This window comes from Antrostomus carolinensis, unplaced genomic scaffold, assembly GCF_000700745.2.
Source record: "Antrostomus carolinensis isolate BGI_N321 unplaced genomic scaffold, ASM70074v2 scaffold645, whole genome shotgun sequence".
Lineage (NCBI taxonomy): Eukaryota > Metazoa > Chordata > Aves > Caprimulgiformes > Caprimulgidae > Antrostomus > Antrostomus carolinensis.
In genome coordinates, this window is record NW_010315513.1 from 12,510 (window position 1) to 30,971 (window position 18,462).

The 18,462-nt window shown below is 37.2% G+C and overlaps 1 protein-coding gene across 1 annotated transcript in view; it reads left to right on the forward strand.

The window, feature by feature from the left end:
* The window catches only part of NEO1 (neogenin 1), a 127,990-nt gene that overhangs the window by 7,822 nt on the left and 101,706 nt on the right, over positions 1–18,462 (forward strand). The window contains exons 3-4 of the mRNA XM_010167961.1: positions 166–319; positions 9,866–10,002. Coding sequence (XP_010166263.1) covers positions 166–319; positions 9,866–10,002 — 291 coding nt within the window. The remainder of the gene's footprint in view (positions 1–165; positions 320–9,865; positions 10,003–18,462) is intronic.

The window sequence follows — 18,462 nt, forward strand, 5'->3', positions numbered from 1 at the left end:
TCTTTAAGGTCCCTTCCAACCCAAACCATTCTGTGATTCTATGATTTGTGGTTCGTTGGGTATTTTTTGTTCCTTTTTTGATTGTTTTTTGTTTGTTTTTTTTTTAAATAAAATAATCTGATTCTGCATTTGGTAACAGCTTTGTCTTTTACAAAACATTTGCAGATCCCGAGGTGCCACAGAACTTGATGTTTGTGAGGCAGCCCTCTTCACTTACTAAAGTTACTGGGCAAAGTGCAGTTTTTCCATGTGTTGCCATAGGATTTCCAGCTCCATATATCAGGTGGACAAGAAATGAAGAAGAGCTTATCACAGAAGGGTGAGTAGTGGCTAACATGTATATTTTGATATAACAGTTGGAATCCAGCCGGAGTTACAATTTGAGATGAGAGCACAATTTGCTTTCTGCTTAATTTTAAACCAGGAGAACAGAAGGTGGCTTTCAAATGCTGGAGGATTTCTGGACTGAGTGTTACAGCAAGTAAGGTCGTTTGTGAGGCTTGTGGAACAATCTCATAGCATTTTTTTTATTTTTTTTTTTTTTTATAGACACCTGAAACCAAGAAATCTTATTTGAAACAGGAAGGTTATTAAGAATATATTACTTTTAGATTGCCACTAGAGTAAAAGAAGCAATTAAGGGTATAAGGACACTGCAGAAAAGCCGACTTCTTCATGATGGCATTTATTATTTGTGTGAAGCCCTGCACTTACATTATTCTTTCTGCAATGAAGATGTCCAGTATGCATCTAAATGTTCCATAAGAATTTAGGAATAAGTGTTTAAAGCAGAATTTCATAATTTCTCATTAAAACAGAATACTAAAATGTTAGGCACGATTAAAAAAAATTGTGGTCTTTCAGGAATGCATTAAGTGAAAACTACTCTATTATACATTGTCATTGCTGGTGTATTCATTTAAAGTAAATAGAAAAGATGTATAAAAAGCAGAACAAATCTTATCAAGAAAAGCTATCTTTTTGTCTATCTAATGATCTCTATCTAGAACAAAGAAATTACAAACAGAAACAATCTTGAAACGGTCTCAATGTCCCTCAAAATTACAGACTTGAAACGGTCTCAATGTCCCTCAAAGTCAGTGGTGAGATTAATGTAGCAACAAGTTAATTGTGAAACAACGCGGAGTAAAGTTACGTTGTGTCACGGCTGACACAGAGAGCGGCTAAAGGAATATGCAGGTCTCTCTACAGTACCAGTGATAGTAATATATCTCCCTTTTGTCAACTCTTAAATTAAAAAATCCTGAGGCTTGTAATTTGAACTGTCTTTATCTGGAAAATGCAAGCTTCTGTGGATAATGACTAACAGTGCTAATACCACTGAGAAATTGGGTTGATGTCAATCTGATGGCACATGATTTAGATTCATTTTTTGTAAATATAAGAAATCATTCATGTACAAAGGATGATACAGACTCATTAGAGCTGCACAGTCAAATGTGATGAAATGTCAGAATAAATGTTCCTGGTAATATCTTAATTTTTCTGTATGTAAAATGATGTTATGTCATATCTTTATAAATTTTTCTTACCCCCTTGCCCCATCCTGCTCTAGGTTATGTCACATTCAGTGCACAAGGATGTGACTCTTACTGAAGAGCTCTTCTTTTTATATATATATATATACATGTATGTGTGTGTGTATATATATATATATTTTTAGTATAAAGCTCAAATTTTCAAATCCTGGCTGCGAATACAGTGCTGTTAATTCCCTTAGGAGCTCTTCTGTGCAGGCTGTCATGATAAACTTCTGAGGGCTTCACACATTTATTTTCCTTTCCAAAATTGAGTGAGAAATCTTATTGAAGAGCTGAGGCATAAAATTAGTAAACATGTTTGATCTTTATATGTGCACAATCTGAACCATGTATGACCTGATGTTTCAGAATATTTAGTGTTAGTTTTTAGCATTATGTCTCTTTGTTACAAGAATGGATTCAGTTAACTTTTGCTGCAAGTACAAATCCCTCTGTGAACCCTGTGTCAGGTTGTCAGTCAGATTAGTGCTTCCTCTGTGCTGTCACCAGCTCTTTGCACAAAGCCATCTTTTCTTGAGCACCTTTCCAGCATCCTATGGTGTGGTGAGGCAGGAGCCACAAGACTGTCATTGTTCCCAAACACCCTTTTATGAAACACTTCTCTACTCCTGCAAGAAATGAGCTATGCATGTTCTCTGCCAAGCCCAAGGAAGGCCTCTTGACAGACTGAAAGCTGTATGTGCCTGTATGTTCTTGGAATCTGCTGGTTGTCATCTCCTGAGGAGAAGGACTTGGGGTGCTGGTGGATAAGAAGGCCAACATGAGCTGGCAACGTGCGCTTGCAGCCCAGAGGCCAATAACCGTGTCCTGGGCTGCATCCAGAGCAGCGTGGGCAGCAGGTCCAGGGAGGGGATTCTGCCCCTCTGCTCTGCTCTCCTGACACCCCACCTGCAGTGCTGCCTCCAGTCCTGGGGCCACCAACATCAGAAGGACATGGACCTACTGGAGCCAGTCCAGAGGAGGCCATGAGGATGATCCAAGTGCTGGAGCACCTCTGCTGTGAGGACAGGCTGAGAGAGTTGGGGCTGTTCAGCCTGGAGAAAAGAAGGCTCCTGGGAGACCTTCTAGCGGCCTTCCAGTACCTGAAGGGGCTCCAGGAAGGCTGGGGAGGGACTTTGGAGAAGGGCAGGGAGTGACAGGACAGGGGTGATGGCTTTAAACTGTCAGAGCAGAGACTGAGATGAGATCTGAGGAAGAAATTCTTTGGTGTGAGGGTGGTGAGACACTGGCCCAGGTTGCCCAGAGAAGCTGTGGCTGCTCCTCCCTGGAAGTGTTTAAGGCCAGGTTGGATGAGGCTTTGAGCAACCAGGTCTAGTGGAAGGTGTCCCTGCTGATGGCAGGGGGCTTGGAACTGGATGATCTTTAAGGTCATTTCCAACCCAAACCATTCTGTGATTCTATGATATTCACTAAAGAGGGTAAAGTTGAAAAGACAAAGAAATATTCCTCTTGCATTCAAAATAAATGTTTCCTTCTGCTCAATGGTAGAACCAAAAACGAGTGAATAGGGGTTTTGAACAATAAAAATGGTATTTCTTTAGATGAACTGTTACTTACAGAACCTTTCTGGTCTGGCTGAATATGAGTCAGTAAAGTTACCTTGCTGACTAAATTTTTTTTTTTCTTGTGACATTCAGCATTTTTTTCTTAGTGAAATGTGGTGCTCATTATAAAGTTTACTTTTAAGGTAGGTAAAGGAGAAAATTTGATTTTTATTTTTTTTCTACTCTGTAAGAGTAAGCTTCCTTCATTGTTCATTAAAGTGATCACACGTGCCAAAATAAGTCTGCTACTCATGACTATGGCTTAACATAGAGAAGAGATTCAAACAGCAGACAACAAAAAGTTCTTAAACTCAATTTACCTTGACAGCTGTTCTATTATTCTTTTGAATAGAATAACTGGAAAATTGCTAGAATTAAAAATTAAGATTCTTTGTTGGAGTAAGGCCTGCAGTTAAGACTGCTGCAAAATAGGTACCTTAGCTTGTTATGCATGTTCTTTTAAATTAATTACAAATTAAATCCCATTTACTTTGTATTAAAATCCCCTTTTGATATACAATTAAGAGTTTTTCTTAATAGCATGGCTTTTCTTTATCCCAGGAAAAAACTGATCCTTTTCATTTGGGTAGATTTGAATGTACTTTCTGCCTGGAAAAAGCTCTTAAATAGTGTTTTTTGTTTATATGTGCACACTACGTATATTAACACACGTATATGTAGGTATACATAGAAATATATACATATATATAATCTGTGTGTGTATGTATGGGGTTAGGAAAGAAAACTTGAACAGCATGGTCAGGTATGTCCCTAACTTTTACCCCTTGTTAAATGGTTTAGGCACACAACCTTATTTTTACTTTTGTCTTTTTAGCTGTGGCAATTAATCTAATATAAAATTAAATGTTTTCTTTTCAAGCTCTACTGCTAAGGAGAATATGTATAGGAGCCTGTATTTTTAGTAAAAATAGATTATTTTTAAGGATTGGGAGCAGTGGGTTAGGAATTGAAATTTGTTATAAGACCTGAAAAAGGGAAGATATTTAATTTTGGTGGAATATTTGTTGAAGACTGGAATAAGGTTTATGTTAATGCATAAGTATGAATAACATATGAGTAAACTTTAATGATAGCAAGTCTTGGCACTTCCTCAAACCATGCAATATATTATGAAATTAGTTTGCTGTGATAAAATATTTTCCAAACAAATTTGAGTGGAAGAGAAGGAAGCTTTGAGTGAGAAACCAGTGATATGCATTGCTAAAAGTTTCCATTGCAGTAAAACCCTAACAGCTTGAAGGAATCCTCTCAGAACTTGTTAACTTTTAAAGAAATTTAAGAGAGATTTTAAAGAAATATGATAATTTAACTGCTGACTTTTTGGTTCAAGTAAAGAAGTCCATCATTGTCTATGATGTCACCTTGACTTGTGATGAAAGCTTGTCATTGAATTGGCTTAGTAGTCAAGCTAATAATCTTCATAATATGTAATAATTTTCTCAAATCGACATTGTTTGAAAAGAAAGGAAAAGGCTAAACTCTCTTCTAGGTTGAGATTTATGGTGCTGGTGCTTGTAGCTCCAAGGTGGTACTGGTGCTTGTAGCTCCAAGGTGGTACTGGTGCTTGTAGCTCCAAGATAGAGCTTCAAAATCTGAAGCAAGCCTCTAGACTTATCTGTATTTACTGCATATAATCTTGTGATATAGGATATACTGCTCTTAGTCCTTTAAGCAGGAACACAGCAGTGATCATCCCCCATACTCGTCTTCTTCGTTCAACTCGGAACTCGGAGGTTAGCAGTGAACATGAGCCAGCAGAGTGCCCAGGCGGCCAAAAAGGCCAACAGCATCCTGGCCTGTATCAGAAACAGTGTGGCCAGTAGGACCAGGGAAGTTCTCTTACCATTGTTCTGGGCACTGGTGAGCCTGCACCTTGAATGCTGGGTTCAGTTTTGGTCCCATCACTCCAAGAAGGACATGGAGGTGCTGGAGCATGTCCAGAGAAGGGCAATGGAGCTGGGGAAGGGTCTGGAGCACAAGTGTGATGAGTTCACGGCTGAGGGAACTGGGGATGTTGAGCCTGGAGAAAAGGAGGCTGAGGGGAGACCTTCTGGCTCTCTCCAACTCCCTGAAAGGAGAGTGTAGAGAGGTGGGGGTGGGTCTGTTCAACCAAGGAACAAGTGACAGAACAAGAGGAAATGGCCTCAAGTTGCACCAAGGGCAGTTGAGATTGGATCTGAGGAAGAATTTCTTTGCTGAAAGGGTTCTCAGGCATTAGCAGGAGTTGCCCAGGGCAGTGGTGGAGTCCCCATCCCTGGAGGGACTGAAGAGTCATGTAGACATAGTGCTGAGGGACATGGGTTAGTCGGGGACTTGTCAGTGTTGGGTTAATGATTGGATTGGATGATCTTAAAGGTCTTCTCCATCCAGAATGATCTAAGATTGGCAGTACGAGTGGACACTCACCCCATCATGCATGTGGCTCAGCAATGCGAATATGCATTCTTCTTTTTTTTTTTTTTTTTTTTTTTTCAGCTGGATTTTCTCCATGAACTCAGAACAAGTAATATGTCTGTCAGGAATGTAGAAAATACGGAGAGAAATGGTAGCATGTGGGGAAAGTCACTGAAGTAAAAAGCTATTTGAATGAATCTTCTGTCCTTCACAGAAAACTTTCTAAAGTAAAATCTACCTTATTGTCCACGTTACCTGATACAAAAGGCTATGATGGAAATGATTTATACAGGTTGGGTAGTTTTTCAGATTTTGCCAACTTTGAACCTTTCATAGGCTAAGGATCCTACTGCCTGAGGGTCTGTTTTTTAGCAAATGCAAGAGTAATTTTGTGCTTTTGGTGATTCTGAAGTTGAAAAGTGACATTTCAGTTGAGGTGGCTGCCAAGATGGATTTTCCGAGCTTGGAAGATGGGCACAGAGTTTCAGATGTTTGGAAGATGATGTTTTGCTTTGAAATCTTTTCAGTATGTTGTCAGACAGCATATATTGTGTAACTTGATTTATATTTGGATGCTTACATGGAAGAAATTACAAATGCATGTACTGCAAATTCCTTAAAAAGCTGTAGTAAATGAGATGGTTAATCTGCAAACAAGCAGTTGAAAGAAGCCTGAACAATAACATGATATTTTAATAGGACTATTGAAGTACAGCTAACTCTGGTGGTTTTGGGCTGTTCAATTTAGCAAAATTTTCTATCATTGAAAAATGCCTACAGAAAACTATATCATGGGTGTATGGTTAATTGTTTTCTAAAGCAAAGAGATCACAAAGCTGAGGTTGCATGTGTGGCATTAATTTTATGCTGTTGCTGTATGTATTCAAATGAAGTCTTTAATTGTATGCTCACATACATATTCTTAATGCGGGGCTTTTTTATTAATACTTCACCCAAACGTGTGATATTTTTAATTATTTCATATTATAGTTTGCCAGGCACTCTGAGTGATTTGTATTAAGTGAATTACACTTGCCCAACACAGTAAAGGTTAAACATAGCAGAGTAATTATGGAGATTTTTCTGGTAGTAGATTCCACAAAATAATCTAATTTACTGTCTAATTTTATCTGCTGTACCTTACCTAGACTGCAAATAGATTATAAGATGTTTTGGGAATAGTAATTTAAAAGAGGGGAAAAAAAAAAAAAGCCAAAACCTCAGGGTATAACTGGCTGTTTGAATACAGTAAATTAATAAAGGCTCACTATATTTTGTGATAATGGAACAGAAAAAAGCATGTGTTAGGTATCCAGAGTAGCTCCAGTAATTGTATATTATGAGTGTGTAAGTGAGGGCTGTATGGAATGCATATAAAAGGCTTCAATATGATTTTGCTGTTCCCTGACATTTGAATGATCAATCTTTGTTGTTTTTAATGATACTTTAAATTATGTTATCACTTTTATATTAAGCTGATTCTTTGTCTCCAGTGTCTGAAATGTGATTGCTTTGCTCTTTTGTGGAAATGCTTCCTTGTCCTTACAAAATCAACATGTTTTCACTTTATTAGAGAAGCAGTTTTGCTTTAAGCCCAGAACTCTTCCCCAGCTAACGCGTACAGAAGGAATCACCAAGGAGTCTGACAGATTAATTATTTTCTTCCATGTTTTGACACCAGTGCACTTGTGTTGGAACACATACTGGTAAACTCTGGATTTTCCTCTAGGTTTTCTTGAGGAAAATAATCAAAGAGAAAAAAAGCATAGCACACAATTTAAATGTCTGAAAACTATATACCCTTGTTTCTTGACCAAAAGGAGAATTCATGGAAATGCTACCATATTACAAGTAGCTTGCGAGATCCTATAACCTCAAATACTTGTTGTTTAATGTGACAACATCTAGTAATTTTTTATAGCTTTAGTAGTATCTTAATTGCTGGTTTGTACCCATGAGCCTCCTGCCTCACCATGCACAAAGTACTTCACTGTTCCAGAGGCTGGCTATGGGAAAGCAGGCATCATAAGACAGTTGTTGTTACTTTTAGATGGATAACTGTGGAAATTGGTAAATATTCAGAAAAAGGGACTATATGTCATAAAAGTTGCACTAAATCTGTATAGCTTTTTATCATTCCTTTGTGATCGTTTCAGTCTCAGCTTCTCATATCCAGTCAGTTCTTTCTGCACAGCCTTCTTGTTTTGTATCCCTCTCCCTGCTAGATCTAGCACATTTACCAGTTGGCTCCATTTCTTTCTGCTTTCATTTTAGCCTTCAGCAGATTATATCCTACTCTGATTAATTTAATTCACCACAAATGCTAGACCCAATAATCAAAGGAGCTATTTTACATAATAAAAGGAGATACAAAACTGCATATGTAGATGTGTCAAGGTCCAGACTTGTCTTGTTTATTTTTCTTTAAGCGTGGTTTTAGTGCAGCCTTAACACATCTAACATGCTGTTCTCACAAATAAGCTTCAGTGATGTTTCTGTTCACCTTGACAACATTTGGAAAGCTCTTCAGTGTTCATGGACTGTCAGTGTTCAGATGCAAAGAGGTTCAAGAGCATTGTTTCTTAGAACTTTTTAGATGATCTTAGAACTTTCGTAGATGGTCAGATTTGCCTTGGAGATGGTGCAGTACAGGACTTCAAGGTTCGGTTTCTCTGAGCTAACTTCAACAGACTTGTGTGGTTTAAATCTAATGAATTACCTGGATAGAATGCAGGTCAATAGAATACAAGAAATTGGGGGTGTGGGGGAGAGGGAGTTATAAGAGTTGTGGCAGCTCCTGTTCGCGTCTCCTTTTTACAGATTGTACTTGCTTGAAATATGAGACAGAACATCTTTCACTATCTTTGATTACCACTGAGTCTCCTATTTTTGTCTGATCCATGATAGGAGGCTTGGGCATTTTTTATTTTTTTTTTCCCCAGCAATGACAATCAAATGCTATCAAAATAATAATGTATCTTCTTCTTGCTTTCTGTCCTTCAACCTCTGTTGAGCAGTTCCAAAAAAAAAGGTTTAATGACAAACTTCATGCTGTTTTCCTCTTAGCTAGAGCATGTTTGCAATGCTGTTCACATACTCCTCTACTATTTCTTCAGGCATTCCTCTTTTTAAAGCTCTTAATACATTTTTTCAAATTTATTTATATTTTGACTCAAATTCCCTGCACTTCTTCGAAAACAAACTTTCTGTAGTCCTCCTGTTACTACATCATGGAAACAGGATTCCTTTCCTTACGGTATACCTGGGTAGGACATCTCCCTGGATGCCTTTAAGACTGATTTCTTTCATTTGATTCCAATAATGATTTTGTTTGTTCAGTTTTTAAATGGATTGAGTCAGAAATTTGATCAACAGTTACAGAAGTATGATAAATCTATATTAATGTGGTATATTAGGTGAGTCAGAAGGCTGTGTCCTGTCTTTCCAAGGAGGTAAGAACATTGGTTCTACTAACATAATTCTAGTAAAATTTCAAGTAGAGAAAGCACTTTAGATTGATTTTTGTACGTTGGCCACTCTATAGGGACCAAAAAAATTAATTGTTGTAATGTGCTATTCAGTTAATATTTTGAAATAATTCAGTCAATTCCTGCCTGCTAAGCCATTTCTTGATAATGTCAGAAAGGAAGCCATCAAGTAAACTATGTCATTTTTTTTCAGCTGCTGAGGGTTCTACATGCAGCGTAAAATGCTACATTTAGCTACTACATTTAGCATAAAAAGCAGAAAATTCTCTACAGAAACTTGCCAATTTGTTGAATTTGTCTTTTAAAATTTTGTTAACCTGTATCATCTTCTGAAATCTTACTGAAATTACTATCTTTTTCCAAAAATGTGATTACTATACACTATACAATATGCATTGCTGTTTCTTATGCTGTACAAGCATAGATCTGACATGTTACAATTCACTTAAATTTTTAAGCAAGAAGTCATTCCAGCTGAATCTGCAAAACGTGGGTTTTGGTTTTTTTGTTTGTTTGTTTGTTTTTTTATGAAATGGTTATTTTATTTATCTTATGTTTTAGTTCCTATTGTCTAAATACATTGAATCATGTTTAATTAAGAAGAACTGAAGGTGTAAAAAGCTGAGCTCCTTTTGTGGAGTTGATATAGCTGAATGTAATTTTAAATGTGAAGTCAGAGTATGGAATTTGATCATCTAGTTAAAAGTTCCTTGTGAACAGGACCCAGGAATATTCCATGTACACTTTTTCAGTTTATGTAGGCATTTCAGGCAGAGGGCTTGTGTGTGTTTCTCTGGTAACATGTTATTTAACTCAGTTTGTCCAACGAATCACCCGTATGTCCTGTTTTGCACAGCTATGAAAGATTTCTTCTGCTTGCGGGAGGCAGTCTGGAGATCCGTGATGTTACGGAAGAGGACGTTGGGACATATACCTGCATAGCAGATAATGGAAACGAGACGATTGAAGCTCAAGCAGAACTTACCGTTCAAGGTAGGTCAAATATTTAATTTGCAGAGAGAAAAGATCTCCAGGTGACTTCACAAGAGTTTTATTGTGTGATCAGTTAAAGACCCTGTTGGGTTTTGTGGCCCATTAAAAAACAAAATATAATAAAAAAAACCCCAACAAACAAAACCCTAACAAACAAAACTTCAACTCCCACTGATTCTGTTATATTGTGTTACATGTTACTCTGACTTCTTATTCAAACTACTTATAATTTCATAAATATTCAAATGAGGAATTTGCTTCTATAATGCATCTTGAGCATGGTTACCAGCTGCTTATATACGCTTATATAATATGAAATGTGGTCAGTGCCATATGCTTTTCTAAAGGAGGAAAACGGTCACAGCTTGGCTAATCACATCCAAGAATTGACCTATAGTACTGCTATTTAGATCTTCCTTGGAAAGGAGATATATAAAGTATTTTTCATAATCCTTAAATATACTGTTGTTTTCAAGGAGCTTAACAGAAGATAAAAGCTGAGGTAATTATTTAGTAATACTCTGATTTATTGTTTGCATAACTGTCTTGCTTCCTCTGAAAGCTATTTTTACTAGAAACAGCACTGAAATGTTAATAATGTTGATTTAAAAACATCTTATTGTAACCTGTGTAAATAAGGTAGACTTGTTAAGGAGCAGGGAAAAAAAGTGTAAGTTTGACTTCTTCACCTTCCTTACATTTCATGAGGAAATCTGTCATGTATTTTCTATTAGTTGGATTATGAACACTGGTTTAAAATTCTTCAGCTAGAATTTACTGGCACGTAAGAGTGGTTCATATATGCAGTATCCTTGTAAGAGCTCAACTGACTTGTTTTACAATGGATTGTGGTACAAGAAAGTTTGTCTTAAAAATGTCTGTAGGGATAAATTTAATCACTGAACAACCATAAAGGAAGGCTTATCTATAGGTGAAACCTTTATGACGAAAAAGAAAAAAGTATTGTTTTACATTGTGTGGTAACTATTCTTATACCATGAAACGTTCTGTAAAGGCATGTTAGCAGAGTTCATACTTCGAGGTGATTCTGCCCCTGTACTCTGCTCTCCTAAGGCCCCACCTGGAGTACTGTGTCCAGTTCTGGAGCCCCCAACACAAGAGAGACCTGGAGCAGTTACAATGAGTCCAGAGGAGGGGCCACGAGGATGATCCGAGGGCTGGAGCACCTCTCCTATGAGGACAGGCTGAGAGAGTTGGGGCTGTTCAGCCTGGAGAAGAGAAGGCTCTGGGTAGATCTTATAGTGGCCTTCCAGTACCTGAAGGGGCTACAAGAAAGCTGGGGAGGGACTTTTCATAAGGGCAGTTAATGACAAAACAAGGGGAAATGGGTTTAAGCTGAAAGAGGGCAGGTTTAGATTAGATATTAGGAAGAAGTTCTTCACTGCGAGGGTGGTCAGACACTGGAACAGGTTGCACAGAGAAGTTGTGGCTGCCCCCTCCCTGGAAGTGTTGAAGGCCAGGTTGGATGAGACTTTGAGCAACCTGGTCTAGTGGCAGGTGTCCCTGCTGATGGCAGGGGGATTGGAACTGGATGATCTTTAAGGTCCCTTCCAACCCAGACCATTCTATGATTCTAACACAAGGTATGAAAGTTTAACCGATTTTGGCACTTAAGGGATATATACTTAAAGTGATATGTTTTATGTGCCTTACCTGGAACTTCTGAAATACAGCTGTGTCGCTGGTACAGAACAGCTAGAGAAGGTCAGTTGGGTTTAAAAGAAAAATATTAAGAAAGGACAACAAGTTTTGAAGGCTAGTTGATCATTGAGCTGCTCATTATTAAACAGCTAAAGTCTTCCTTCTTAGGAACATGGAGTGTGAAAGGTTTCTGTTGGCATCCACATTATTTCTGCATTACGTCACAGCTCTATTTTACCATCTCTGTGTAAAACTGAACATAACAAGGTGCAGAATTTGTTTATGAATGTATCAGGGGGCATATTCTCTAGAGAGCATGTTGTCAGTGCTTGCTTTACACTGTTACCTGTAACTTGAGTTTCACCTTGGATTTTATTCCACGCTGATCTTGAGACTAGTTTTCTGGAGGTTGCTGGTACAGAAGCATTTTAGTTAGCTCTGCCCTTCTTTAAAAGTTGGAGAAGAGTATCTGAAAAATGCATTCTTTATGAGGCCTGTTCAGACACAATACAGCTCTACTTTGACTCAAAGCGTTCTGAAAGCCAACAAATTCTAGTCACGCAAGAAACCTATGTTCTTCTTCCCTTGTTTCTTGGACCAAAAGAATAAAGATAGGTGCTCTGTCTTTTAAATACTTATGTGCTTGGTGCTTCGTAGTACATCATGATGGTTTTAAGCAATTCGCTATGTGCTGTGTTTAATTCAGTTCCAACCTATAGATTTTACAGAATTGGCATGAGGCTTTCAGTTTTATGGGCAATGGCAGAAATTAATAATATTAATGATATGATGCAATTAAGCAAAGCAAGTCATAGATAAGACTGAGATTATAGCCTTAATGTAGGATATAGCCAGGTCACCTGGGGGATGAAAGTGATCTTTGCTCCTTATCTAAACTAATGTGATTTCTTTATTTGGTTGTAAAGATTTACAGTATATTCTGCCAGTTCTTTTATGCTGAACTTTTCTTCTACGCCTGACACAAAAAAAATAATTTAATGCTTGAGTTTTAAAATATATTAAAGATTATACAGAAACTTCTGGAAAGTCACATTTCTGATTTTACTGCTTAGTTCCAATCTTAATTCTGCTTTCCTTTGAGAGGTCACTGTAGAGAGTAATTGCATTTCTGCATTACTATAATTTGGTGAAGGATTGAATAGTTTGAGTAACTGTTATCTGATCACTGTATCATTTTTATTCTAGACTAGAAAAATTGTCATGTCTTCCCACCTAATAACTGCATCATTTTACTTAATTTAAGCTTCTTCTGTCATTCTTAGAAATTAGTCTGGCAGAAGATCATAGAGGAAATCCATTTTTTGGGTATTTAATTCCCTTGTCTCATCTATTTTCCTGCATCTCTTTCTTGAAGCACCTGGGGTTTTTTGTTTGGAGATTTCGGTAGCCTACTAGGAGTTGTACTAAGGCAGTAATCTTCTTCCCTTTTATTAACATTTTGCGATGGCATTTCAGTGAGAAATTTGTAAATCTCTACTTAAGTTTGTGTAAGACGGCATTATTGGACAGTGTTAGGACAGTTAAAATGAAATGACATTCCTCTTGATGCCTCTTAACTGAGATTTCTCTGCAGTACTGGGTATAGATTAACTGAAATTTGCAGGTAGTTAGGAACAATGCACTTTATCCAGTTGTAGGCTTAAATTGTGCCCAGAATAAAAAGAATTCATTAATTATTACTTTGCTCCAAGACCGGCTTTTCTATATTCTTTAATAGAGATATAAAAACCTGGAAGCTAACATCCTGTCTCTTTGATGTGATACCAGTGACAGCAAGCTGCCATGCATCCGCTGTGTTGGACTGATTACCTGAATACCTGGTTTCCGTAGCATTAAGGATGAAATTCCTGACCTGCATCATTAAAGGGTCAGGTACTGTGAAGCGTCTCGCACTGAGGTGTGCGCCGTGCTCAGCTGGCAAGGAATATCTACATTTTGTTGTGCAGCTTGTGTGTTTAAATAAGGTACATGGGAGATAAGTGAAGAAAGCTTATTTCCAACTACATGTAAGCACATAAAGTGATCAACCCTAGGAGTTCATGGGGGTTTTTTCTGTTAAATTTGGCACTATTTTCAGTTCAGGTAAACATTACCTCAAACTAATGGAGTTTGCTCACATGCTATTGGTGGTAATTAAACATATCTTTTTCACGTACTTGGAGGTAGTCTTTTGAACAGGCTACCCTGTGTTAATTTTTAAAAAAGTATTAGAGGAACCTTCTAATGTTTGGTTTTAAAAAATTACTTGATTTAATTTCTCTACATACATCGCAAAAAGACTGAATCTGGAAAAATGACTTTAACTAGAAAGGAGGAATTGGCAAAAAGGTACTTAAGGGTCCAAAGAATATTACACAAATTTGTTTCCTCAGTCTATTTACCTACAGTGTGTATCTGGGAGCTAGAGTTATGAGAATTTCATTTTATTCAGAGGATGACGGAAAACTAATGCTTTATTTTGGTCAAGACTGTTCTAAGAATATGCAAAAGTTATGCAATGCGCAATGCAGGTCCTGAGAATACAACATGAAATAGTGTTTCACTTCTAGTGAAAGTAAACAGTGGATTTGAAAGTGTGTTTAGTTGAGAAATCATTTAAATTTTAGGTGAGTTTGGAGAGGAAGAGGGGTGTATTTTAAATAGCTTACATTTTTAAGGAGGACAGAAGAAAGAACAAATTAATACCCAGTTTTGTTATTAGTAGCATTATTTGCACCTTTACTTGTGAAACATCTTTGGTTTCAGCTCTTTGTTAAATCTGGTTATTATTGAGAAATGCACAGGGAATTAAAAATACTAAGAATTTAAAGTACGTCTTAGAAGATGATGAGTTTTGGTAACCCATGTCTCCACGCCTCTCCCCTCCACAGTTCCCTGTCATCTCTTGACTCAACTGTTTCTTGAGAGCTCTAAGGCACAGTTAACTTAAACCAGACTTTTTTTAGGCTGATTTGAGTTGTCTTAGCTAATTTCGACCAAAATGGATTATGGAGTGACTGACTGAACAGCTTAGTGTTGAATCTATTGGAAGCACAATTATCAGGCCTTTTCCTTGGGAAGGGAAGCTTCATGTTGTGAAAAAGTGAGGAGACACCTTGAAGCAAACTCACAAGACTGCTCTGCATCAAAGAGTTACAGGAAATAAAAGTTTCTAGTTATGCGTGTGCAAATTGGAGATTTCATGTACTCATATGTCATGCAGCACATTTTTGAGTTGCACGCTTGAGAAGTTGTTTGAATATGGAAGAGAATATGAAATGTCCTGGAGAAAGATCTGCGGCTGAGAGAGTCTCAGCCCCTAAATATTACCATTTCTGAATCCCATCTGCATTGGGGATAGTCTTTAGGGACAAATATCAAATGGATAAAAAGTATGTACAGCTTTGTACTTACTCGCTTTTCCTTGAGTTAATCTTGGTGCAAGAACTGTACGTCATCACATGCTCAGGCCAAGCACCTTGAAGATACCTTCCCCAGGGTAGGTTACTTCTCATGAAGGGAGGCAATAATTTGGTATCTGGAAATCTTTGGTACAAAGTCAGATTTCAATGAGCTGTATCATAGATTCCTCCCCTTGCTGTCAGCAGGAGGAATGGTCCTGTGTACCAGATTTATTCACTACATGTGATGAATTGAGAGCACTGGAAAAATCTGTTTTGCTCTCACCAGCAGTGAAAGAATCTGTAGTATTTCCGTTAGATAAGAATGGAAAGTGATGAAAGAAAAGTTGGGGAAACAAGTAGGCAATGTATTTAAAATGTAGTCAGCTGGCTTCTGTTATGTCTAAAACCCGTGGCCTGGAAGAGCCATAGTGGCAGTTTAATACTGAGAAGGTTATAAGTTCGTTCTTCATCTGGGCAATATTTCACATTTATTACTGTGCCCAGCACCACTGGGATTTCTGCAAATGCAGTGACGCAAGTTAGATCACGATGTGAGCTTCCTGTCGCCTGTCTTGGTACTTATGTTGTAGATAATGAGTATAGAGGGAGTTTTCTCTTTCAGTTGAAATATTTACTGCAGTTAATACTGAACGAAAAAATAATACACCAAAACCAAATCTGTTTTCCTTATAAAGTTAATATGACAGGTCTGAAGTCTTTAAAATAAATGAATCGCCCCATTTGTGTGAGAAGAGTCAGAGTTACTCTTTTTTGTTGTCACCTTTCATTGTTTTGTGAAATTGCAGAAGGTTGGCTCTTGAGTCATCTAGGACAGCATTCAGTGTCTGATAGCATATCTTAACAGGCACTAAATGCCTTGCTGTGTTAAGGTAATACAATTAAAAATAAGATTAAAAGGAAATGTTTATTTTGGGTTTCTGTAGTGAGAAATTTGAGGTTGCATGTGGCAGTAGGCTGATCACTACCTCATTTGTGCTGCCAGAGCAAATTGTGTGGAAAAAATGAAATGCAGAAGCAGTGTTTTGATAGAATTACCAATTTTATGCTTTGAAAGAGAATGCTGGAAATATTTTCGGCATAGCTGAAAAGCGGTATGCTAAGGGAAAATATTTATTCTAGCAAAAAATAGGTTGCGATGTTGGTCCTACAGTGTAAGAAAACATTGGTTTTTGTACCTTCTATGCAAGGGCTGGGTAATTTAGATAATAAAAGAAAGTGAGATGAAGTCTAAATTTTGTCTAGCTGATAAATTTTTAATTAATAGTCAGTGCCACAAATTAGATTTGAAAAGATGATGTTATGATGCAGCAGAACCGTAGTTGGTAGGGTTCTAGACTATACCAGCTGAAACGTTCCTCTGTCGTTGTGGCCTACCGATGCATTGTCACATGCAAAACCATCTGAGATGGTCTGGAACACTTGGAGCAAGGTTTGGTGCACTTGAAAAAGGATAGAAACTTAGCTTTCACAGACCTGTGAAAGTGTGCCTTTCTGAGATGCGATCTGTAACCTTTGTAGTTGTTCTACTTTACTTCTCGTTTAGCTGTTGTATTTGCTATTGGAATAATGGGTGCTTCGAGTACAAAAAGCATGTTGATTAGTCATGACAGGTAATTATTTTTTTGTATTTGAAGATCTTGGCTTAAAAATTAGTTGTTGATTATGCTCCTATTAATACTTTTTTTTCTATTTTTATTTATGGTTTTAATTACTGTTGTTTCTACTTAGGAACAATATAGTCTAAAACTATTGATAAGGCTTTAAAATAGTTTGAAAAATGGTTCCCCTTTATACTTTTATTGAGAAACAGGATGTTGGTCAAATAGCTCCCCTTCCATCCTTAAAATAAGGTGAAAATGTGCCAGGAAGTATGAGATAAGTCAAAGCATGTGGCACTTTCCTTATAGCTTTATTTTAAACTTTTTTTTTTTTTTTAGTATCTGAATGTTGAAATGTTGAAAAAGAACTTTAAAATCAAAGTAGTTGTAGAAGGAAGAGCCTTAACATAAAGAATCTTAGACTTGTCTTCTAAAAGGACATCTGACCAGTTCTTCATCTGTGGTGGGTGCTTTGATAAGAGATAATGCCGTCCTGAGGAAACTGTAGATGTTTGAAAAGCACATTAAATCCTGTAACAACAGAATAATATGTCTGGGTGACTCTTATTTTTGCATTAAGCTTTTATTATTATTGGAAACAATTCTAGGGAAGAAATTTGAACCAACACTGAAAATTGCTGAAACCTTTCTCATCCCTTCTAGATTATCTTTATTGATTTCTGTTTCTAATTAAGCTCAGTGCTGTATCTTGATAATAGGCTGCATTTCAATTATAGATTCTGAAGATATTGCTCTAAACCTGATGCTGGCAAAGGCTCGGAGTTGGGACAAAGTATTGTCTTTTCTAGTTATCTCGGAACACTTGGGGGAAGATGTTAATAGTAAAAGTAATACATCAGCTTTGTACAGGTTCTTTCTTTCCCTTGAAACTGTAATGTGACTTTCGTTAATAATCTTTGTTCTGTGGTGTTACAAAAACACAGTAAGTCAAAGGAGTCTGATGTGGGGAAGGTATATGAGCTGAATTAATTGTAATTTTGCTCTGTACCATTGCACTTCACTGTATTATCGGAAAGGACTTTCTAATAGTCCTTGCTGCTGCTCTTAAGTATAGTTTAATGTTTATGGACTTGTATAGTTTACTTGTGAATTCAACTAAATATGAATATAGATACTTTTTGAGTAATTCAAGGGCAATGGTACTACTGAAATGTTCCAAATATTCAGAAACACATGGAATGGAGAGGAGGGAGATTGTAGCATTATTTTAAGACTACATCACTTGCTCAGGCTTTACCTGGAGACCAGAAATGTCCATCTATGTGAGATGCATAATTTCTAATGCTAAATAAATTGCAAAAATAAGTCATTCTTTGCATTATACAAAACATTACACTTTGGTGTTTAAATGATCTAATTTCTGTTGCCCACTACTATTATGCAGGACTTGGGCTCATCAGAACCTTAGATTGCCTCTGTAGCTGCCCATTTTCTAAATGGGCTTGCTCATTTAGAATGGACTACTTGCTCTGTAGTTGGTGAACAGTTGTAAATTTTTTTGGTAGCTCTTCATGTTTTTCTAAGGCCAGGAGGAACATTTGTCCAGTCCTTGGCATATTTCTGAAGCATAGAGCAATAAAGCTTGTTGAAGAAAGTTTGCCATGATTCTTGGTAGGGGCACAAAAATTCTTCTTCTTTAATTGCATTTTCAGAAATTATGGATGAACTTTGCTAGAATTTTGAAGAATTCCCTTGTAGCAGTGCAAATGTTTAAAATTCGGTGGTGGTGTTACAGAACAATGAAAACTGTGTGT